The sequence below is a fragment of the Cricetulus griseus genome, chromosome X (assembly GCF_003668045.3).
Source record: "Cricetulus griseus strain 17A/GY chromosome X, alternate assembly CriGri-PICRH-1.0, whole genome shotgun sequence".
Taxonomy (NCBI): domain Eukaryota; kingdom Metazoa; phylum Chordata; class Mammalia; order Rodentia; family Cricetidae; genus Cricetulus; species Cricetulus griseus.
The window spans coordinates 60,555,360-60,573,573 of NC_048604.1; the positions used below are offsets into that span (position 1 = coordinate 60,555,360).

An 18,214-nucleotide genomic window follows, 5' to 3' on the forward strand; every position below is an offset into this window, starting at 1 on the left:
ATGTGTAGTTTCTGAATAGCCACAAATGTGTATATACATTAATTACTCAGCTATGGATGAATATATATCTATTTGTGTGTATATATATATATATATATATATATATATATATATATATATATGTACTAATAACACCATATAGTTGCATATTTAGGTACATTTAAATGAATTTGCTTTTGAACAATGTTCTTAGTTAAATATAGCAGATATTGTTTTTATTTTAAAAATTTAAAAACACAGGTCCAGAATGTTAAATGGCGTCTGATGCTAAACCCCTAATTCTGACTTTAAGTTTCATATGCTTTTCCCATTGTCTTAACATCTTTATTCCCCAACACAAAAAGATTCAGAAATCCATTGTCATTGAATTCATGAACTTTACTTACAGCTGAGAAGAGGTGGATCCCTTTTAGGTCAGATGTGAGCTTAAAATTCTTATATAAGAATTATTAATTTAACAAATTTTAGTGGTAGATTTAGAAGCTTAGAGTTAGTGGAGCTTAATGTGAAATTACTGCAGCATGGTAATAGGTGACCAAAGAGAGAAGAGTAGAGCAAAATGGAAGTACGAGTGTGAAAAGAAAATATCCCTAATACTTCCATTGCTCTGTCTGAGCACAGTCACTATGCCAATGCAGTGTATCAAAATTAATATTGATGTTATGAGACTCATTAAAAACCTGTTTTTGACGTGCATCTAATACATGATGATATACAAACAGCATGTGTTTCAGAAAGAATTATATTTAAATTGCTAATATTTTTAAAGAAAATAATTTTTGAAAACATCATTTATCTGGAAAATTTCTCTTGTATAATTAATGGCTGTGCTAATCAAATAAGATTCAACTATGCCTTATTTTATTATTTGCACAGATCTTTCTGTCTACTGGTTTTTAAGGAAGTAAATTTAAAAGTACATAGTATTAGAAGAAAGATCAAATGATGAATTATTATTTTATTTTAGGTTCTATTTACAGAGGAAGATGTGAAATTCTACCTTGCGGAATTGGCCTTGGCTTTGGATCATCTCCATCGTTTAGGAATTGTGTACAGAGACCTGAAGCCAGAGAAGTAAAGTTATATTCTACATTTGTATCCATGCTATCTATATTGCTTTTTAAGATTTTTTATTCCATTGACTTATTGTGTGTGTTTGTATGTATGATTGTGGACAAGTATGTGCTATAGCATGTATGTGGAAGAAAGAGGACAAGTTGTGGGAGTTCTCTATCTCCTTCTACTATGTGAGTGCCAGACATCAGTTTGTCGGTCTGGGTGGCAAGTGCCTTTATCTACTAAGCCTTCCCATCTAGCCACCCTTTATTCATATATATTTTACATTTTTTGAACTCATATTTTGACATATTTCATTAAGCTTTTCCAAATTATTTGAAATTTTGATGAATGATAGTTGCATAAAATTTACTATATAAAATATTCTTTATAATACACTTTTTGTTTTTAAATTAATACTTGAAAATTTCCCAGTATATCAAATAGTGACTAACTTTATATTTATGACTTTTATGCATTTGGTTTCAAAATGTTGAATGTGAAAATAGTGACAAATTTATATTTATGACCTTTATGTATTTTATTCCATCATATGTAATATAAACTTTTATTTACAGCATCTTGCTTGATGAAATAGGACATATCAAGTTAACAGGTATGTAAATTTTCTTACATACTAATAAGCACATTGTTTATTTTTTTCTCATTCTAGGGCATTTTTCTAAACCGTTTTTGGCCTTCATTTGAGTTGCATTTTTTGTCTTAATTGGATTAAGATTCATTTAAAGTTTACATAGTTTTGATGTGTTCTGAGTACATTTAAAATTCTACAATAGAGGCACTGTACTAATTAAAATTATTTTAGGTAAAAATAGTAGACTTTTAGTCTTATTATATATTGAAAGAATTAATAAGTACTGGTCACATCTGAGAAAAATAGTGATAAACTCCTACTTTTCCCTAACTTTGCAGTCAATTTTCTATTCTTCATCTTGTTATATAACCCAGTTTTGTAGACCCATTCAATATTTGCATTTCTCAGCACAGATGTTTACAACAGCTCAAAAATGGAAGAGACCTTAATGTCTTTAAAGGGTTAATGAATAAACAAGCTACATGTAATTTCCATGTGATGGGCTACTGGGCAATTAAAGGATGAAACCATTCATTTCCCAGTAATGTAGGTAGATGACAAAGGGTGACTTAATCTCAAAAAGTTACATGTTTTCACAACATAGTAAATTCTGTAAGTTTGGAAAAGGTATAACCAAGAAAATGAAGATGTATTTTGTACAAAGAAGTTTGAATTGGTAATAGTTTAAAGTTAAATCATTCTAAATTATGGAATGTAAAAATAAAGGATTAAGCTGGTACTTTGTAGTCTGAAGTAAACATATCAGTGTGAGAGTACATATCTCCAAATACTTGAAATATATCTTAGTCTATCCCATATATATAATATATATATATATATATATATATATATATATATATATGAACTTGTGTTACTACTGCCTTGGTCTTCTAAGTGCTCTATTTATAGCCACTCATTACCATATATTCACATGACTTTACTTCTAAACTGTTTCTTATTACATTTTATTTTCTTAATGTACTATTGTAAATGTCTTAAATAAAGACAATGTATATAGTAGAGTAAGATTAAAAATTAGAAAGTTATAACACAAACTTACATAAGTGATTTTCTAAATGAAAATATTGACCATGGTTTGGACATCAGTTTTGAGAGAGCCTAAATTAATTAATTGAAGAGAATAACATTAGGGGTATATTTTTTTCATTTTGGAAATTGGGAGTAATTTGCACACAGTAAAAGCTCATTGTTCTGATCCTTAAGTTGATGGGTCCTTATTCTGTTTTCCTTTTTTAGAGGGGAGAAAGTGATGTGAATGTCCTATACCATTCAATTAAGTATACATTTCAAAATAACCAAAAAAGAGTTAGAAGATTCCTAACACAATAAAAATATTTGAGGAAATGAAAATGCTAAGTACTCTAATTTAATAATTGTTTACTACATACTATCAAGTTTAATATGGTAACCTGTCAATAAATATTTTTGTCAGTTAAAAATGTAAAGGAAGGGGAGCCCCCGTGGAGGTCGCTTCCCTCTATGGGGAACGGAGGGGGCAGGGGGCTGGTGGGGAGAAGGAGAAGGGATTGACATGTGAAATTATAATTTTGTAAAAATAAAATAAAAAGAGCTTATATATAAAAAAATAAATGGAATTCTGAAAATAATGTAAAGGAAATGGAATTATTAAAAGACATTCTATATGAAGTCATTACAGTGCATGGAGGAACATTGGACACCTCTTGCTAAATTGAAAGAATCTGCTGTAAAATGGTCACACACTATGAGTCCAGCATGGCACAATAGTGAAGCAGAGCTTTTGGGAATAGTAAGAAAGATTAATGTTCTGTAGGGAATGAGGAAGGGAGGAATAGAGAGGGATGAATAGGTGGAGCACAGAAGAACTTTAGGATCATGAAACTGCTATCAAAGATAGTAACTCATATATTATGGTTTATCTCGCTTATGTCAGTGTTCAGATATATTGATGAGACACACAAAATCCAGTGGATGGATGGATAGATACTCATCCATGCTGTTATATGTTCAGTGGTTTGTTTTCTTTAAAATATTTACTAGTGTTTTAAAACTATAATTTATGATGGTCTCTTAGTGTTTCCCATTTAAGGGACAATTGTTTCATATTTTGAGTAGTTATGAATAAAGTTGTAATAAGCATTAATGAACAGTTTTGGATATAAACATAATACTTAATTTATCTGAGTAAATTGCTAAGAACATTATTACTATGGTAAATACATATTTAAGAAGAAACTTCCAGATTCTATTCCAGTGTGGTTGTACATTTTACAAACCTACTGAATGTAGTTATTTCAGCTATTCTAATAGGCATGCATCTCAACATGTTTTTCTTTTGCTAATAACTAATGATACTGTCATTTTCATGTATTTATGTCTTTATAAAAATGTTGTTAGGTCTTTTGATCATTTGTAGAAACTGAATTGTTTTCTTGCTGAATTTTTATTTTTTATGGTTCAAATACAGATCAGTAGATAATATGATATATAAATACTTCTCTGATCTTGTTTTTTATTTTATTAATGTATCTTTTAAAATTATTAGTTCTTTGACGGTTTGCTACAGTCTTTTTTATCATTCACCCCTCTTCCCCAACTTTTCCCAGATCCATGGACCCATCCCCACTTCTTCAATATTGTGCTCTCCTTTTTAAAAATTTTGTGTCCCTTTAAAAGCAATCCTTCAAGACGAATTTTTGTTGCCCATATTTTCTTGGCTGTGTGGTTTTCCACTGGAAAGTGGTTGGCCTACTAAGGGCTATACTCTTAGAGAAAGCTGTCAGCAGCTAACAGTTGCAATACTTCCACAGTTACATTTTAAGCACAAATTCTTTATTTATTTATTTATTTTTTTTTGGAGATAGAGTTTTTCTGTATTGTTTGGAGGTTGTCCTGGAACTTGCTCTGTAGACAAGGCTGGCCTTGAACACACAGAGATCTGCCTGCCTCTGCCTCTGAGAGCTGGGATTAAAGGCATGTGCTACCAACACCCAGCTTAGCACAAATTCTTTATTTTGATGACACTGTGTACATTAAATTTTTCTTGTATTATTTATACTTTTGATGTCATACCCCAGAAATCTTTGTCAAACATAGAATCATAAAGATTTTATTCCCTATTTTGTTACTGTAATTTTAACTTTTGTATATAATTCTGTGATGCATTTTCAGTTACTGTTCTGTTATGACGTGAGTATAATGTGTTTTTTGTATTTATATAAAAATTTGTTCTGACACTTTGTTTAAATGGCTGCTCTTCCTCAGTTGAATTGCTCCTCATTTTCACCAGAAATCAAGCCAATTTTGTTATATTATAGAGATATGTGACCCTGATCATTTCATTCTGCAAAATAACATTATAAAACTACAGGACTTAAGGGAAAAACACTAAAATGTTTACTCAGATTCACATGACTAAAAAAGTAAATGTAAAACACTGTTTTACATGTTCAAATAATTGAGTACATAATGACTGCAGTAAACATCGTGCCTTACCTTAAAAAAGACCTAAAGTTTGCTAGTAGGTATGGATATCAGACAAAATTAAGTTGTGAGTTATAATTAAGAACTGGTGGGAACTATAGTCTCTGAAATTGGAAGGAAAGTTGTTACGCTAAGTAGACAGAACTGACTCATAACAAACATCATGAGCTGAAGTAGCTGGCAGATGTTAGTACTTTCTGTGTTCCGCTACTTTTCTCTTATACAATTAGCCAAAGTGAAATCCATGTTGTGCTCAAGTTGTTTTCTAATATACAAACTGCACTGGAACTGATTTGTATTTTGAAATAAGATCATAGCAGAACTAACTATATTTCAGTATATTAAATATCATTCCATTGAGATATGTGTATATGTGCCCAGCTTTCTTCTGTATTTGATTATGTTTATTGTTATAGCTCTCTAGTGAATGTTTAAGTTAGGTAGTATAAAATAATTCAAATTTTCATTTTTTCAATATTTATTTACAGTATTGTTTTCATGTCTTTTCATAAACATTTTAGATTCAGGTTGTTGATTTCTCCCAAAGAAATCTATTAGAAATTTTATTGATATTTCATTGATTCTGTGGGTCTGTGTTAGAGGAATTAACAAATTAACAATATTGAATCACCATTGTATAAATATACTATATCTTTGCATTTATTTAGCATGACTTATTTTTTTATCAGTGTTTCTAGTTTTCAGTATAAATATCTTACATATATGCTGTGTATACTGATAAGCTATTTGCAAGGTGTTTAGTAGTACTACAGTACTCCTTTTCAAATTTAAATTTCCATTTTCTGTTACTTTTACAGAAAATATGATTTTTATATTGATACCGTTAGCCAGTTTGCCCATGCATACTGTACCTTTGCAATATTTTTAAGTATGAATTACTATGTCAGTTTATATGTAGGATAATATGGCAACCATGGTTAAATTTTTTCATCCCTCAAAATTATAGACCTGATAAAATATATTTTGACGGGGAACTTTGCGTCACCAATTTTTAAATATTCTTAAAGAGCTTTATCATTAAATATAGAGTGATTTCTGTTATTTCAGATTATCTTTCTTAAGAGTAATTTAGGACAAAATAATTGTTTGAATGTTTAATTCATTATTTTGTCTTTTGGTATTTCCTATTTCCTGAGATTTTCATTCTCTGCTTTTGGTAACACACAGATTTTGGGCTTAGCAAAGAGTCAGTGGATCAGGAAAAGAAGGCCTACTCATTTTGTGGCACTGTAGAGTATATGGCTCCTGAAGTAGTAAATAGACGAGGCCATTCTCAGAGTGCTGACTGGTGGTCATATGGTGTACTTATGGTAAGTTATATTATTTTCCTTCATTATGTCAATATATGGCTAATACTATTTAGGATTTAATTGAAATTTTTGGGTCAGCTCGGAAAAGGTTTCTTCTGATAATTCATGACTAATTTCAGTGTTGTGATTGGCAAGCAATAAGGCAAGAGTTTGAATGTCTTCCTTTTAATGTTGCTATTGAAAAGGTAAATGACAAGATTTTTATATAAATTCTCTGTATCTGAAATTTAGAAAATTCTAGATAATTCTGAATCTTACCAACACTTATATGCTATTATATTAGGTATCATAGAAATCATCACCTTTATCTTATTTTCCCGCTTATTTCATTCATGTCCTAGAAATGCTAGCAGTTGTATCCTATAATGTTTTTATGTCACTCAGTAACTAATATCGTGACATTTATATAAATTCTAAATAGGGGTGATAATTGGCTATTAAATCACAGCAGTTTTCTTTTGAAGTTTAATTATCTGTTTTCCCCCATTTGTCATGGAATGATACATGATGTGACAATGCCATATACCAAATATCTGTTAAAAGGAGGCAGCAGTGTAAAAACTTCTTAAATATAGCAGTTTTTCCTGATTAGAGAACACATAAAGCCTGGCTGGAGAAACAATTCAAATAGCTAAGGAAACTATCCAATAGTTGTATGTCAAAAAAAAAAAAAACCTGACTATTGTGATCATATTAGCAAATCTTCAGGAAACCAGTTTTACTAGAGAAATCAAGAATAACAGTGAAAGTGGAGAAAGTGTGGCTATAAACTTATAAATGTTCCTTGTGATTCTTCTGGTATTTGTAAACTGTTGTAGTCTTGAATCAGGATGGTGAAGAAAAGTTATATTTTATAGGAAGATTAACCTTGGCAGCATTATATAAATGATTGGAAATGGGGGGGGGGATTCCCAGAAACTGGGAAATAAAATCTTTCAAGATTGTCAGAAGATTAGACTTTATTAAAAAGAGGAAATTTTGAAGGCATTTCAGATAACATGTGACTAGCGTTAGCAGCTGAGTAAATGATACAGATAAAATGGTCCATATATATGAATTTAAAAACATGAAAGAAGAGTAGATTAATAAAAAAGCTATACTGGTAGAAATACCTAATGGCAACTGGTAGGGAACTAATGCATTGAATTAGGTTAACTGAGTAAGGAAAGGAGGGACACTGAAGAAACAAACAAACATTTGGAGACTATGAAAGAATTATATAGCACTGAGAGGGGAAAGCTACCTAACATAGTTTCTTTGTGAGGAAGTAGGATTCTTAGATGCAATCTCCCTCTTTGTCTATCTACCATCATGTAAACTATTGCTATAGATGTGGCTAAGAAAAATAGTGCTTGAGAGAGAGCGAGGTTGGAGCAGCCAATTTGATGTTGTCATTGTACAAGAGAGCTTAAATGAACAGAGGACTATTTAGTAAAGGCCATTAGTCAATTTTAGTTTGAAATATAATTATTGGCGCTATAGTTTTTGTGTTTATATCCATGTACTGGGGGTGTGCGGGGGCAGACCTGAAGTTGACAACATGTCTTCCTCAGTTGAACTTCACTTTATCACTCAGAAAGGGCCACTTAATGTACCTGTATTTCAGCAGTTTAGCTAGACTGGCTGACTAGCAAGCTCCAGAGGTTCAATTGGAGATCTTTCCACTTTTTTCTGTTCTTGAATTACTGAGGTTAAAGATGCATGCCTGCCACACCCAGATTTTATGGAGTACTGGGGATCCAAACTGTGTGGTAAACACTTCACTCACTAAACTATTTCCCCAGCTGCTTATAAAGTTTTTTTTTTTTTTAATGAACTAGTGAGATCTTTAGTTTAGGTCTCTCCCTCCCTCCCTCCCTCCTCCCTCCCCCCTCCCTCCCTCCCTCCCTCCCTCCTCCCTCCCTTTTCTTTCATTTGTTTTGTTTCAGTACTAAGGATTTTAACCTTAGAGTCATGTTCAAGCTAGACAAGTGTTCTGCCATACAACAGAATTCTCACACTTAGACCTAGACTTTAAAAAATGATGGTACATACTATTTTATGTTACAATTCTCAGTTGAATCTCTATAGTAAGATGTTTTCTTTATTTTGTGTGCAAATGTCCTTTTATAAATGCATTATTGCACACAGGCATATGCGTGTATGTGTCTCTTATGTTCTACTTCTTTTTCTACCTTACTTTTGGAGTACTAGATTTAATCCAAGGTCTTGCGTATGCTAACAAGTACTCTGCCACTGACTAGTGTCCCAAGACCTTTAAAAGAGTTTGAGATAAGTTCCTACTAAAGGTAACCATGCTGGCCTTAAACTGACTATGTAGCTCATGCAGGCATTGAACATATAATCCTTTTGGCTTCATATTCCAGAATAAATGACATTATAGGAATATGCCACCACCCCTGGCCTTACCTCTAATTTTGGAATTCTGTTTCTTAATTTTTATATTTTTGTCTTGGGATTAGAAAGGATTTAGAATGGATAATTTTAAAACTTTTCTTGGTATGAGTAAATCTCAGATGTGTTGGTGTGTATTTTCTTTTCCCATTTATTTGCTTAAATTTATACCTTTGTTTATGAAACAACTTGTTTTCAGGTTTCATTTAGTTTGGGAAGTTAGACATGTTAGAAGTAAAATAAAACTGGTTGGTTCCAACTACTGCAGTTCAACTCTGTTGAACTAGCTTGTTCTTTAAGTGACCTAATTTCTGATTGTGTTTTGAGCCACTGTCAAGTGAATCCTGTATGATTTAATAATCATGTACTATGAGTCTTGTGTTTTAAAACAAATTTAATTATATATTCTAAGTTGTAATACATTGTGGTTATTTTCTTTTCTAGTTTGAAATGCTTACTGGCACTTTGCCATTTCAAGGTAAAGACAGAAATGAGACCATGAATATGATACTGAAGTAAGTAGAAACACTATTTTATTTGGGGAAAATATTCTTGTCTCTAGTATTGAAAACATTAATGTGCATTTCTATAAAGACTTCAACAATTTTTGGTCTTTTTATCTTATTCTAACATATTGGGGACTCTTTAAAATTTTTGAGATTCACTTTGAGATTTATTGACTTAGTGTGTCTAGATTTAAGTGAAATTTTCTATACTGTTTTTCAGAGCAAAACTTGGAATGCCTCAATTTCTTAGTGCTGAAGCACAAAGTCTTTTAAGGATGTTATTCAAAAGGAATCCAGCAAATAGATTGGGTATTGTAAATCTTCTTTAACCTTTATAACAATGTACTACATATACTAGCTAAGTAAATGGATCTTTATATGTTCTAGTTTAAATTCATCTATGGTTACTGTATATTTATGTTTGAGTTGTGGGCTTTTAGTATTTTATATAAAATAAAAATTTTGCTTATGTTTAAAACATGTCTTGTTAATGAAAAGTTTTATTAAGCATGTAGTATTATGTACATAATATGGGTTGTCTTTTGAAAAAATGTACAGCTTACAGTGTATTGATAATCCTTTTAGATGTTTGAGAGTGATGATTTTGCCTCTTCTAGTAGACTTCAAAGTTACAATGCCTTTTCCTAGATCTGGAGGTGATGTTCTTGTGTTAAAAGTACAATATGCTATTTTCCCTCTGTAGAGTTTAACATAGTGTATGAATATGAGACATAAGGTGAATTTTGAATAACAATTACTTAGTTTAATAATAAACAAATTTTGTTTGTTAGGAGGCATTTTAGTATTTAGTATTTTGTGTTGACTTATACGGTTCATTATTTGTATCAGTTTTCTTTTTTATTGATAGTAAAGGACAAGTTAATACCAGATAAAGAATCATAGATATTTCACTATAACAAACCAGGGAAAATATGCAGTAATGTTTATATCTAATAGTGTAGAAACCAAGATTAAAAAATTATGCAACTAAAGTTATTTCCATATTATAGGATCAGAAGGAGTGGAAGAAGTCAAAAGACATGCTTTTTTTACATCTATTGACTGGAGCGTAAGTTGAATATAAGTTTGTTAGTAAAAATGTTATATTAAAATGAACAAAATTCTTGAGAATCAGTGGTAATATAGTGACTTTGAAGATAAAAATAATCCATTTATTTTATAATAAGTCTGACCTTTGTGTTTATAGTTATCACATAGCATGACAATAACTTGAAGTAGTAGATGTATAGAAATAGTAATTTTGTTTGTCATTTGTTGTAACTATTATGATTAATATTATACTTCCACTATATTTGAGGAGAGGATGAAGGGAAAAATAAGTGAGGCTATGACAGACTTCAACTCTACTTTATCTGTGTTTTAAATTCAATTGATATGGTCTGTTGTACTCCATGAGTTCACTTTCGCTCTATACATCTTAATGGTGAAATGGATTTGTGGTAAACAGCATGCAGTTTTTTTTCCTGCCTTTTTCCTTGAATGAGTCTTTGTTTTGTAATACTTAAATCAGGCACTATGATCACTAGCTCTGTGATCACCAGCTTGATTTCCTTATCTCTGTTGAAGCTGGTTTGGTAAGTGAATGGCTGTTCCACTTGGAGTGTTTATGAACAGAGATTGTCAGAGCATCTTACTCAGCTGTAATCTTGTTTACCCATCTGCATTTTTAAAACATGCACAGTTTAGGAACTTAAGAGTATTAAGTAAGAAGAGTGTATTTAATCTTATATGGAAACAAACTATTTTAGATGAAATACTCATGAAAATAATCTGATCATTGATTTTGTTAGTTGTCTCAAAATTTTCACATTGTGATATGCTTTGTATGGTGATAGCTCTAAGGAGAACTTATTTTGATATCCAGCGGTGAACATCTTTATTTACAGTGCCAGGTGTGAAGACATTATGGTGTTATAAGGGCTTCATTAGATTTTGGACATTACATCTCAATTTTTGTAGAATTTGGTTAACCATTATCTGAAACCTGTGTACAGGTTTTGAGTCTTCTGATTGTCAATATCATGTGATGTTTTCTCTTTCTGAGTACAGGTTGCATATCTGAACATGTTTAAGATTTTTCTGGGTTTTGGAATTTAGTGTGTGTGCATGTGTGTGTGTGTGTGTGTTTGTATGTATGTGTGCATATATGAAAGGGACTGAATGAATTTGAGAAAAAATAATATGAAATTATTTTGTGTTTAATATGTACCTCATTCATACAGCTTGAGGATAATTTCGTACCATATTTTTTGTGTGTCTGTGTTTTAGCTACAGCTTGTCTACTTACACTATAATGTTAATATTCAAAATGTTCTAGATGTTAGAGTATTTGAATTTTAGATGTTTTATTAGGAATACTCAACATGTGTTAATGATATTTCAAAATGTTAAATGTTTTTACATTACTCTATTACCTCTAGAAATTATATAAAAGAGAAGTTCAGCCTCCTTTCAGACCTGCTTCTGGAAAACCAGATGATACTTTTTGTTTTGATCCTGAATTTACTGCCAAAACACCTAAAGGTAATACATATTTGTTTATAACCAAGGTATTTGTTCTAGTAATTACTAAATAAACTAACTTTTTCTGAAAAATTTATGTTGTACAAAATTAGTTTGGTCTTTGTAGAAATGTATATCTTATATACAGCATTGCTACAATCTGTAATTGGGAAATATTTATCACAGAAGTGTGGAGAAGTCTAAAACATGGAAGTTTCTTATGTTTTTTATAAATTCCTTGACAGGCTAATAATATTCTAGATAATGGTATGAGGTAAAACATAAGATATGCACTGGTTCAGTTTAGAATTTGATCTAATTTACTGTTAGTGACATCCATTTCATGTACTCATTCAAGACATATTGAATGTGTTTTTTGATAGTGTGGATGCAGCCATTAATAAAAATTATTGGCCACATACAACATGTCTGTCTACAAAGCATGGCAAGAAAGCATGAGTCATTTTTATAGTGTGTCAGACTGTGACATTTAATGTTTCTTTTTGTCAAAAAGTGCTGATATTATTAACATTTGTGTAATTCTAGTAAAATATAACTTTTTAAACATTAGATTCTCCTGGGTTGCCAGCCAGTGCAAATGCTCACCAACTCTTCAAAGGATTCAGCTTTGTTGCAACTTCCATTGCAGAAGAATATAAAATCACTCCCGTTACAAGTGCAAATGTGTTACCAATCATCCAGGTAAATTCTGTATCCTCATCACAGTGTTCAGTTTCAGGATAAGTATTTCTCTCACTTTTTAATAATGGTTATTTATAGAGTAAAAGATGTTTATGTTTGGGGAAGAGCAGATAGTAATTACATTTAACATGTCTATGTTTTGACAAGAAAATGTTGGAGTGATTTATAAATTAGTCAATTCATCACATTGTTTAGGATTTTAGAAAGCCTATAATACAGAGTTGTTTCAGAATTTATATAGACAATTTTTAAATATTGTTAAAATTTCTAGAATATTTTAACCTTTAAGATACATGATTATTTAGGACAAAATGAAGAAAATAATGAAATTTGTTTTCATTCATGTTTAATTTGTTTTAAAAAACAGATAAATGGAAATGCTGCTCAATTTAGTGAAGTCTATGAATTGAAAGAGGATATTGGTATTGGTTCTTACTCTGTTTGCAAGCGATGCATACATTTAGATTCCAACATGGAATTTGCCGTGAAGGTATTGTTTTTGATCCTAATTTATTGTTTGATGTATGTAATTTGTATTATAGATTAGTTCATACACAGTTTTACTGGAATAAGGAGGGATAAATCAAATGATGAGAAAAAAGTTTGTGTTTTAATATTTTCATTTTTAATTTCTTTGCAAAGCTTCATTTTGGAGAAACAGCATTGTTTTTTTTTTTACTTTTTATGACTGAATAATTGTAGAAATTATATCTTATTCAGTATAGTCTTTGTTAAAGGCAGTATACTTGATCTAGCTTAGTTGTTTTCTGTTAAATTTCCATTGTAAGGAATTAGAGAATAATTAGGGAGTTAGACAATTAGAGAATGATGCTGTTGAATTCTTAAGTATTCTTTTAAATAATATAACCCAGATGAAGGTTGGCCTGGTGGCACATGGATGTAATTCTAGCACTTGAGAGTGCAGGGATTGTCATTTAGTGCCAGACTGGGCTATATATTGAGTTCTAGCACACCTTGGACAGCAGAGCACAATCCATCTCAAAACAATAGCAACAAAATTATAGATAGATAGACAGACAGACAGATGTATAAATGGAAAATATTTCATTCTACTTGATAATGAAAATCATTTGACTGTTTTTGAGAATTTTCTCTGATCTGTTTCTTAGATCATTGACAAAAATAAACGTGACCCCTCAGAAGAAATTGAAATTCTGATGCGCTATCAACAGCATCCCAACATTATCACTTTGAAGGATGTAAGTATTTTAAAATCTAAATGTCAACTAAGTTAATAATATTATGGACTAGAAATTTATAGGTGTGATATTTTCAATGCAATGCAGACAAATCTCAATTTGCTACTTTAATTCTCCAGTGATTCTATACATCTGTTTTTAAAGATTTCAGTAAAGAACTATTATTGTTGATAAAAAAATCCTAATAATCTCAATATTATTCTGAATAGTTAACTCAGTAATATTACAACTAGAAATATTTTTTCTCATCCCTATAAATATAAAGGAAATTGTTTCTGGAAAATAAATTTCTTGATTATAGAATAATTGGCTGTAGAATTATAGGTAATTCCTTGAATGAAATAGTATTAGTCTACAGTTTTGTAAAATAAACCTGTAATGCACATATTGATGCATATCTCTGAATAATGACTTTTACATTAGAAAATTGGCTTGTTTTTGTGAATATGCAAAACTATTAACCATCATCTTGATCAGTTTGTTTCAGATGCTATGGTATATAGTTTATTATATTTAAACAGTTTGTGTATATACATGTATATGTGAGTGTGTGTGTATACATATCACAACCCAAGTGGAAATATTTTTCTTCTCTATTTCTTTTATTGCACTGTTCAACATTCGTTTATGATATCATACTAATCAATGAACTAATAAATGCTGTGTTTACTATCACAAAGGTGGTTACGTTTGAAGAAGTACTTAAATTCTACTCTTTTTGTTTATGTGGTTTGATGGACTCTCTAACCTCCAACCTCAAAAACTCCATATTACCCAACTCCATGTTTGATATGATCTTACGGATATACACAGGAGATTATTTTTCCAATTCATTCTTCAATACAGCCTATACTGTATTAACAAGAAAGAAATGATGTGTGTGCTTTGATTCTAGAGTTGTACTAACATAGCAAAGTAAATACGACTTTAAAAAAATTAGAATAATAATTACAAGTAATAAAACTTTAAAACACATTCCTTTTTAGGTCTTTGATGATGGGAAATTTGTTTACCTTGTCACGGATCTGATGAAAGGAGGAGAACTACTGGATCGTATTCTCAAACAAAAGTGTTTTTCAGAACAGGAAGCTCGTGATGTACTGTATGTGATAACCAAGACAGTTGAATATCTTCATTGTCAAGGAGTAAGTTATAGTTGAATTCTTCCTTTATGGGATCTATATTGTGTTTCTTGTATATTTTTATATAGGATAGCCTAATAAAAAACCTCAGTGTTATAGTGAAGTTTATAGAAAGTGGTTTGAATATAATATGTATGTGGCTTGGTAATTTCATCTTTGCCCTTGATGTATGTATTATCAAGTGTATGTATTATCAAGCCTAATTAAACTTTAAAGTGTAAATCATCAAAGAAATATCTAAGCTGTGTTTTGGTGGCTTATACCTCTAATTTCAGCACATGGGTGGCTGAAGCAAAAAGATTATTAAAAGTTGAGGCCATCCTGAACTACTTAGTGAGTTCCATACAATCTTAGACTTCTAAACGCCAACAAGAGAAAAAAAGAAATATTCACAAGCATTTCAAATATTAGAATTATTCTATAGCTATTATATTCTAGCACCTAAAAGTATATATTGACTCTCACCAGTTGCTCTAAATATGACAATAAGTTTACTCTAAACATTTGAAATATCAATTTGTTAAATTTTGTGGAGGTGACTTGTATATTTTTTTTGTGTCTTCATATATAAGGCACATGAATTGAAATAAAAAGATCAACTTATGTGTATGTATATGTGTAAAATTTTAGGTATAATTTAAAATTTTTATTTTGAATCATTTATAACTCAACAATACCTATGAAATATAAGGAATGCAAACTGTGTATCAGAATTGTAAAGTAGAAATTGAATATAAGCCCCACATATAAATAATAAAAATAAAGTAATAATGTTGTGTGTGACCTAAGAATAAGGCTTCAGTAGTTGGAAATAAATTGCATAATACTACAGGAATATAGTAATTTAATCAATCGAATTTCTTTGCAAGAACTTGAAAGAACAGAATTTTTGTAAGACATGATAAACCAGAATTTTTAAAATATGATAAACATCTACTGTTTGATTCATTTCTTTATCAATTTTGTTTTGAGAACACTTAAATAGCAGACATTTTGAACATTTACCCATGACAGGCATTGTAAGCAAACGGCATTATGGATTTAAATACTGAGCAAGATTTTGCCCTTGTCTCTAAAGAGCATACCTTGTTGTACATTGCTAAATAAAGGATATGAAGAGCATCAGATCAATACACCAAACAAGGAATAATCAGTTCAAACTCAGCCAAAATTATCCTTAAAGCATTAATAACCACTAGAGAATAGTAGCAGACTATAAGTATCTTTGTCTTCATATTCTTTATATAAAATTTTAAACCCTCTGCAAGTATTTTTGTTTTATCTGTCAGTGCTGGTTCTTTGCTGTATAGTATTCCCGACTTTGTTTTTGTGGTTTTCCTCTCTTTACTGCAGTTCTTAAATAGAAAAGCTAGTTTTTCCAAAGGAATGTATACAGTACTTAGTTCTTAGTGTGAAAGCCATGGATACTGGAACCTACCACAATTTCCTCTGTTCACCCTTCCACCAAATGTGTTACTATCAGTGTCTCCCTGTTTTTCTACATTCTCTTGTACCTGCAAGCTCTTAACTTTTTATTATATCAAGAGTTAATAGGTAGAGTGTTGTCGGTCACTGGGTAAAACTTTAGTATCCAAAAGTAGAAGTAATAATTGAAGATGGGAATGCTTAACAAAGCTGGGAGATACTGAAATGCTTACCTGGCAGAATACATTTGGTTTTTCGAGACAGGGTTTCTCTGTGGCTTTGGAGCCTGTCCAGGGAACTCGCTCTGTAGACCAGGCTGGCCTCAAAGTCACAGAGATCCTCCTGCCTCTGCCTCCTGAGTGCAGGGATTAAAAGGGTGCACCACCACTGCCTGGCTTTTTCACATTATTTTTGAAGTGATAGGTTGGGACAAAAATCTGAGGATTTTTCTTATTAACATTGTACAAAAATTTAGTTACACAAATATAATGCTATTTTCTTTTATGTTCTAGGTTGTTCATCGTGATCTTAAGCCCAGTAATATTTTGTACATGGATGAATCAGCCAATGCAGATTTAATTAAGATTTGTGATTTTGGGTTTGCCAAACAGCTTCGAGGAGAAAATGGACTTCTGTTAACTCCGTGCTACACTGCAAACTTTGTGGCACCTGAGGTATTCTTTAAGTTTTACTATTTCTTGTTCATTGTTTTGCTTAAATTAAGTCTATATGATGTCAGGTATGTTGGTGAAGACAAGTAGAAGCAAATTTTTTAACAACTATAAAGCTTTTTTAAAATTTGAATTATATTAAATCATAATATAAAGTCAGGTAGGTACTAGCTTCTAAATGTATGTATGTATGTATGTATGTATGTATGTATGTATGTATGTATAATCAGAGTAGCCTGTTCTATTAGGCTATATACTAATATAGAAATCATATGATTGCAAAACAGGGTTTTACTACAAAACTGCAATGCACAGCAAGTCTGTTCTATTTGTTTCCTGATGGCTAGGATTGCAGGCATGTGTCACCATGCCTTGCTGAGAATCATACATTTTAGGACTGGCATACAGCTTTAAATTGCCTTTTGATTTGTTTTTAAATAGAAACATTGTTTTTTCCTTACTAATCATTTGTTGTTTCTGGGGGATGAAGAATAAGGAAAGATAAGGCTGGCTAAGTTTAGGAATACAGATTGCACATTTGGGAAGCTCTTTGATATTACAGTCTCCGGAAGTAGTGAAGACAAGATTGGTAAAAAATCAATCAGGGATTGCATTGGCTACATAAAGTTCTTTATAGCATTTGTTTATAAGTCCCCACCTAGGACATCTCATTCCCTCCTGTTCTCAGCTCCCTCCTCTCCTCCTTAAGCACCCACTCCCAATTTGCCCCATAGATTTCATCTAATTTACCTTCTCAGGGTGATCCATGTGTTCCTCTTAGGGTCCACCTTGTTTCCTGGCTTCTCTGGAGCTAAGGATTGTAGTCTGGTTATCCTTTGCTTTGTGTCTAATATCCACTTATGAGTGAATACATACCATGTTTGTCTTTTTGAGTCTGGATTACCTCACTCAAGATGTTTTTTTCTAGTTCCATCCATTTGCCTGAAAATTTCATGAGGTCATCATTTTTTTACTGCTGAGTAGTACTCCATTGTGTAAATTTACCACATTTTCCTTATCCATTCTTCGGTTGAGGGGCATCTAGGTTGTTTTCAGGATCTTGCTATTACAAATAATGCTGCTATGAACATTGTTGACCAAATGTCCTTGTTGTATGACTGGGCATCTTTTGAGCAAACACCCAAGAGTGGTATCGTTCTTATACC

At 31.3% G+C, this 18,214-nt stretch overlaps 1 protein-coding gene across 1 annotated transcript in view; it reads left to right on the forward strand.

The window, feature by feature from the left end:
• Positions 1–18,214, forward strand: part of Rps6ka6 (ribosomal protein S6 kinase A6) — a 91,852-nt gene that overhangs the window by 42,221 nt on the left and 31,417 nt on the right. The window contains exons 8-19 of the mRNA XM_035450234.1: positions 968–1,074; positions 1,635–1,672; positions 6,323–6,465; positions 9,304–9,374; positions 9,586–9,674; positions 10,376–10,434; positions 11,807–11,909; positions 12,460–12,590; positions 12,958–13,080; positions 13,721–13,810; positions 14,797–14,955; positions 16,890–17,051. Coding sequence (XP_035306125.1) covers positions 968–1,074; positions 1,635–1,672; positions 6,323–6,465; positions 9,304–9,374; positions 9,586–9,674; positions 10,376–10,434; positions 11,807–11,909; positions 12,460–12,590; positions 12,958–13,080; positions 13,721–13,810; positions 14,797–14,955; positions 16,890–17,051 — 1,275 coding nt within the window. The remainder of the gene's footprint in view (positions 1–967; positions 1,075–1,634; positions 1,673–6,322; positions 6,466–9,303; positions 9,375–9,585; positions 9,675–10,375; positions 10,435–11,806; positions 11,910–12,459; positions 12,591–12,957; positions 13,081–13,720; positions 13,811–14,796; positions 14,956–16,889; positions 17,052–18,214) is intronic.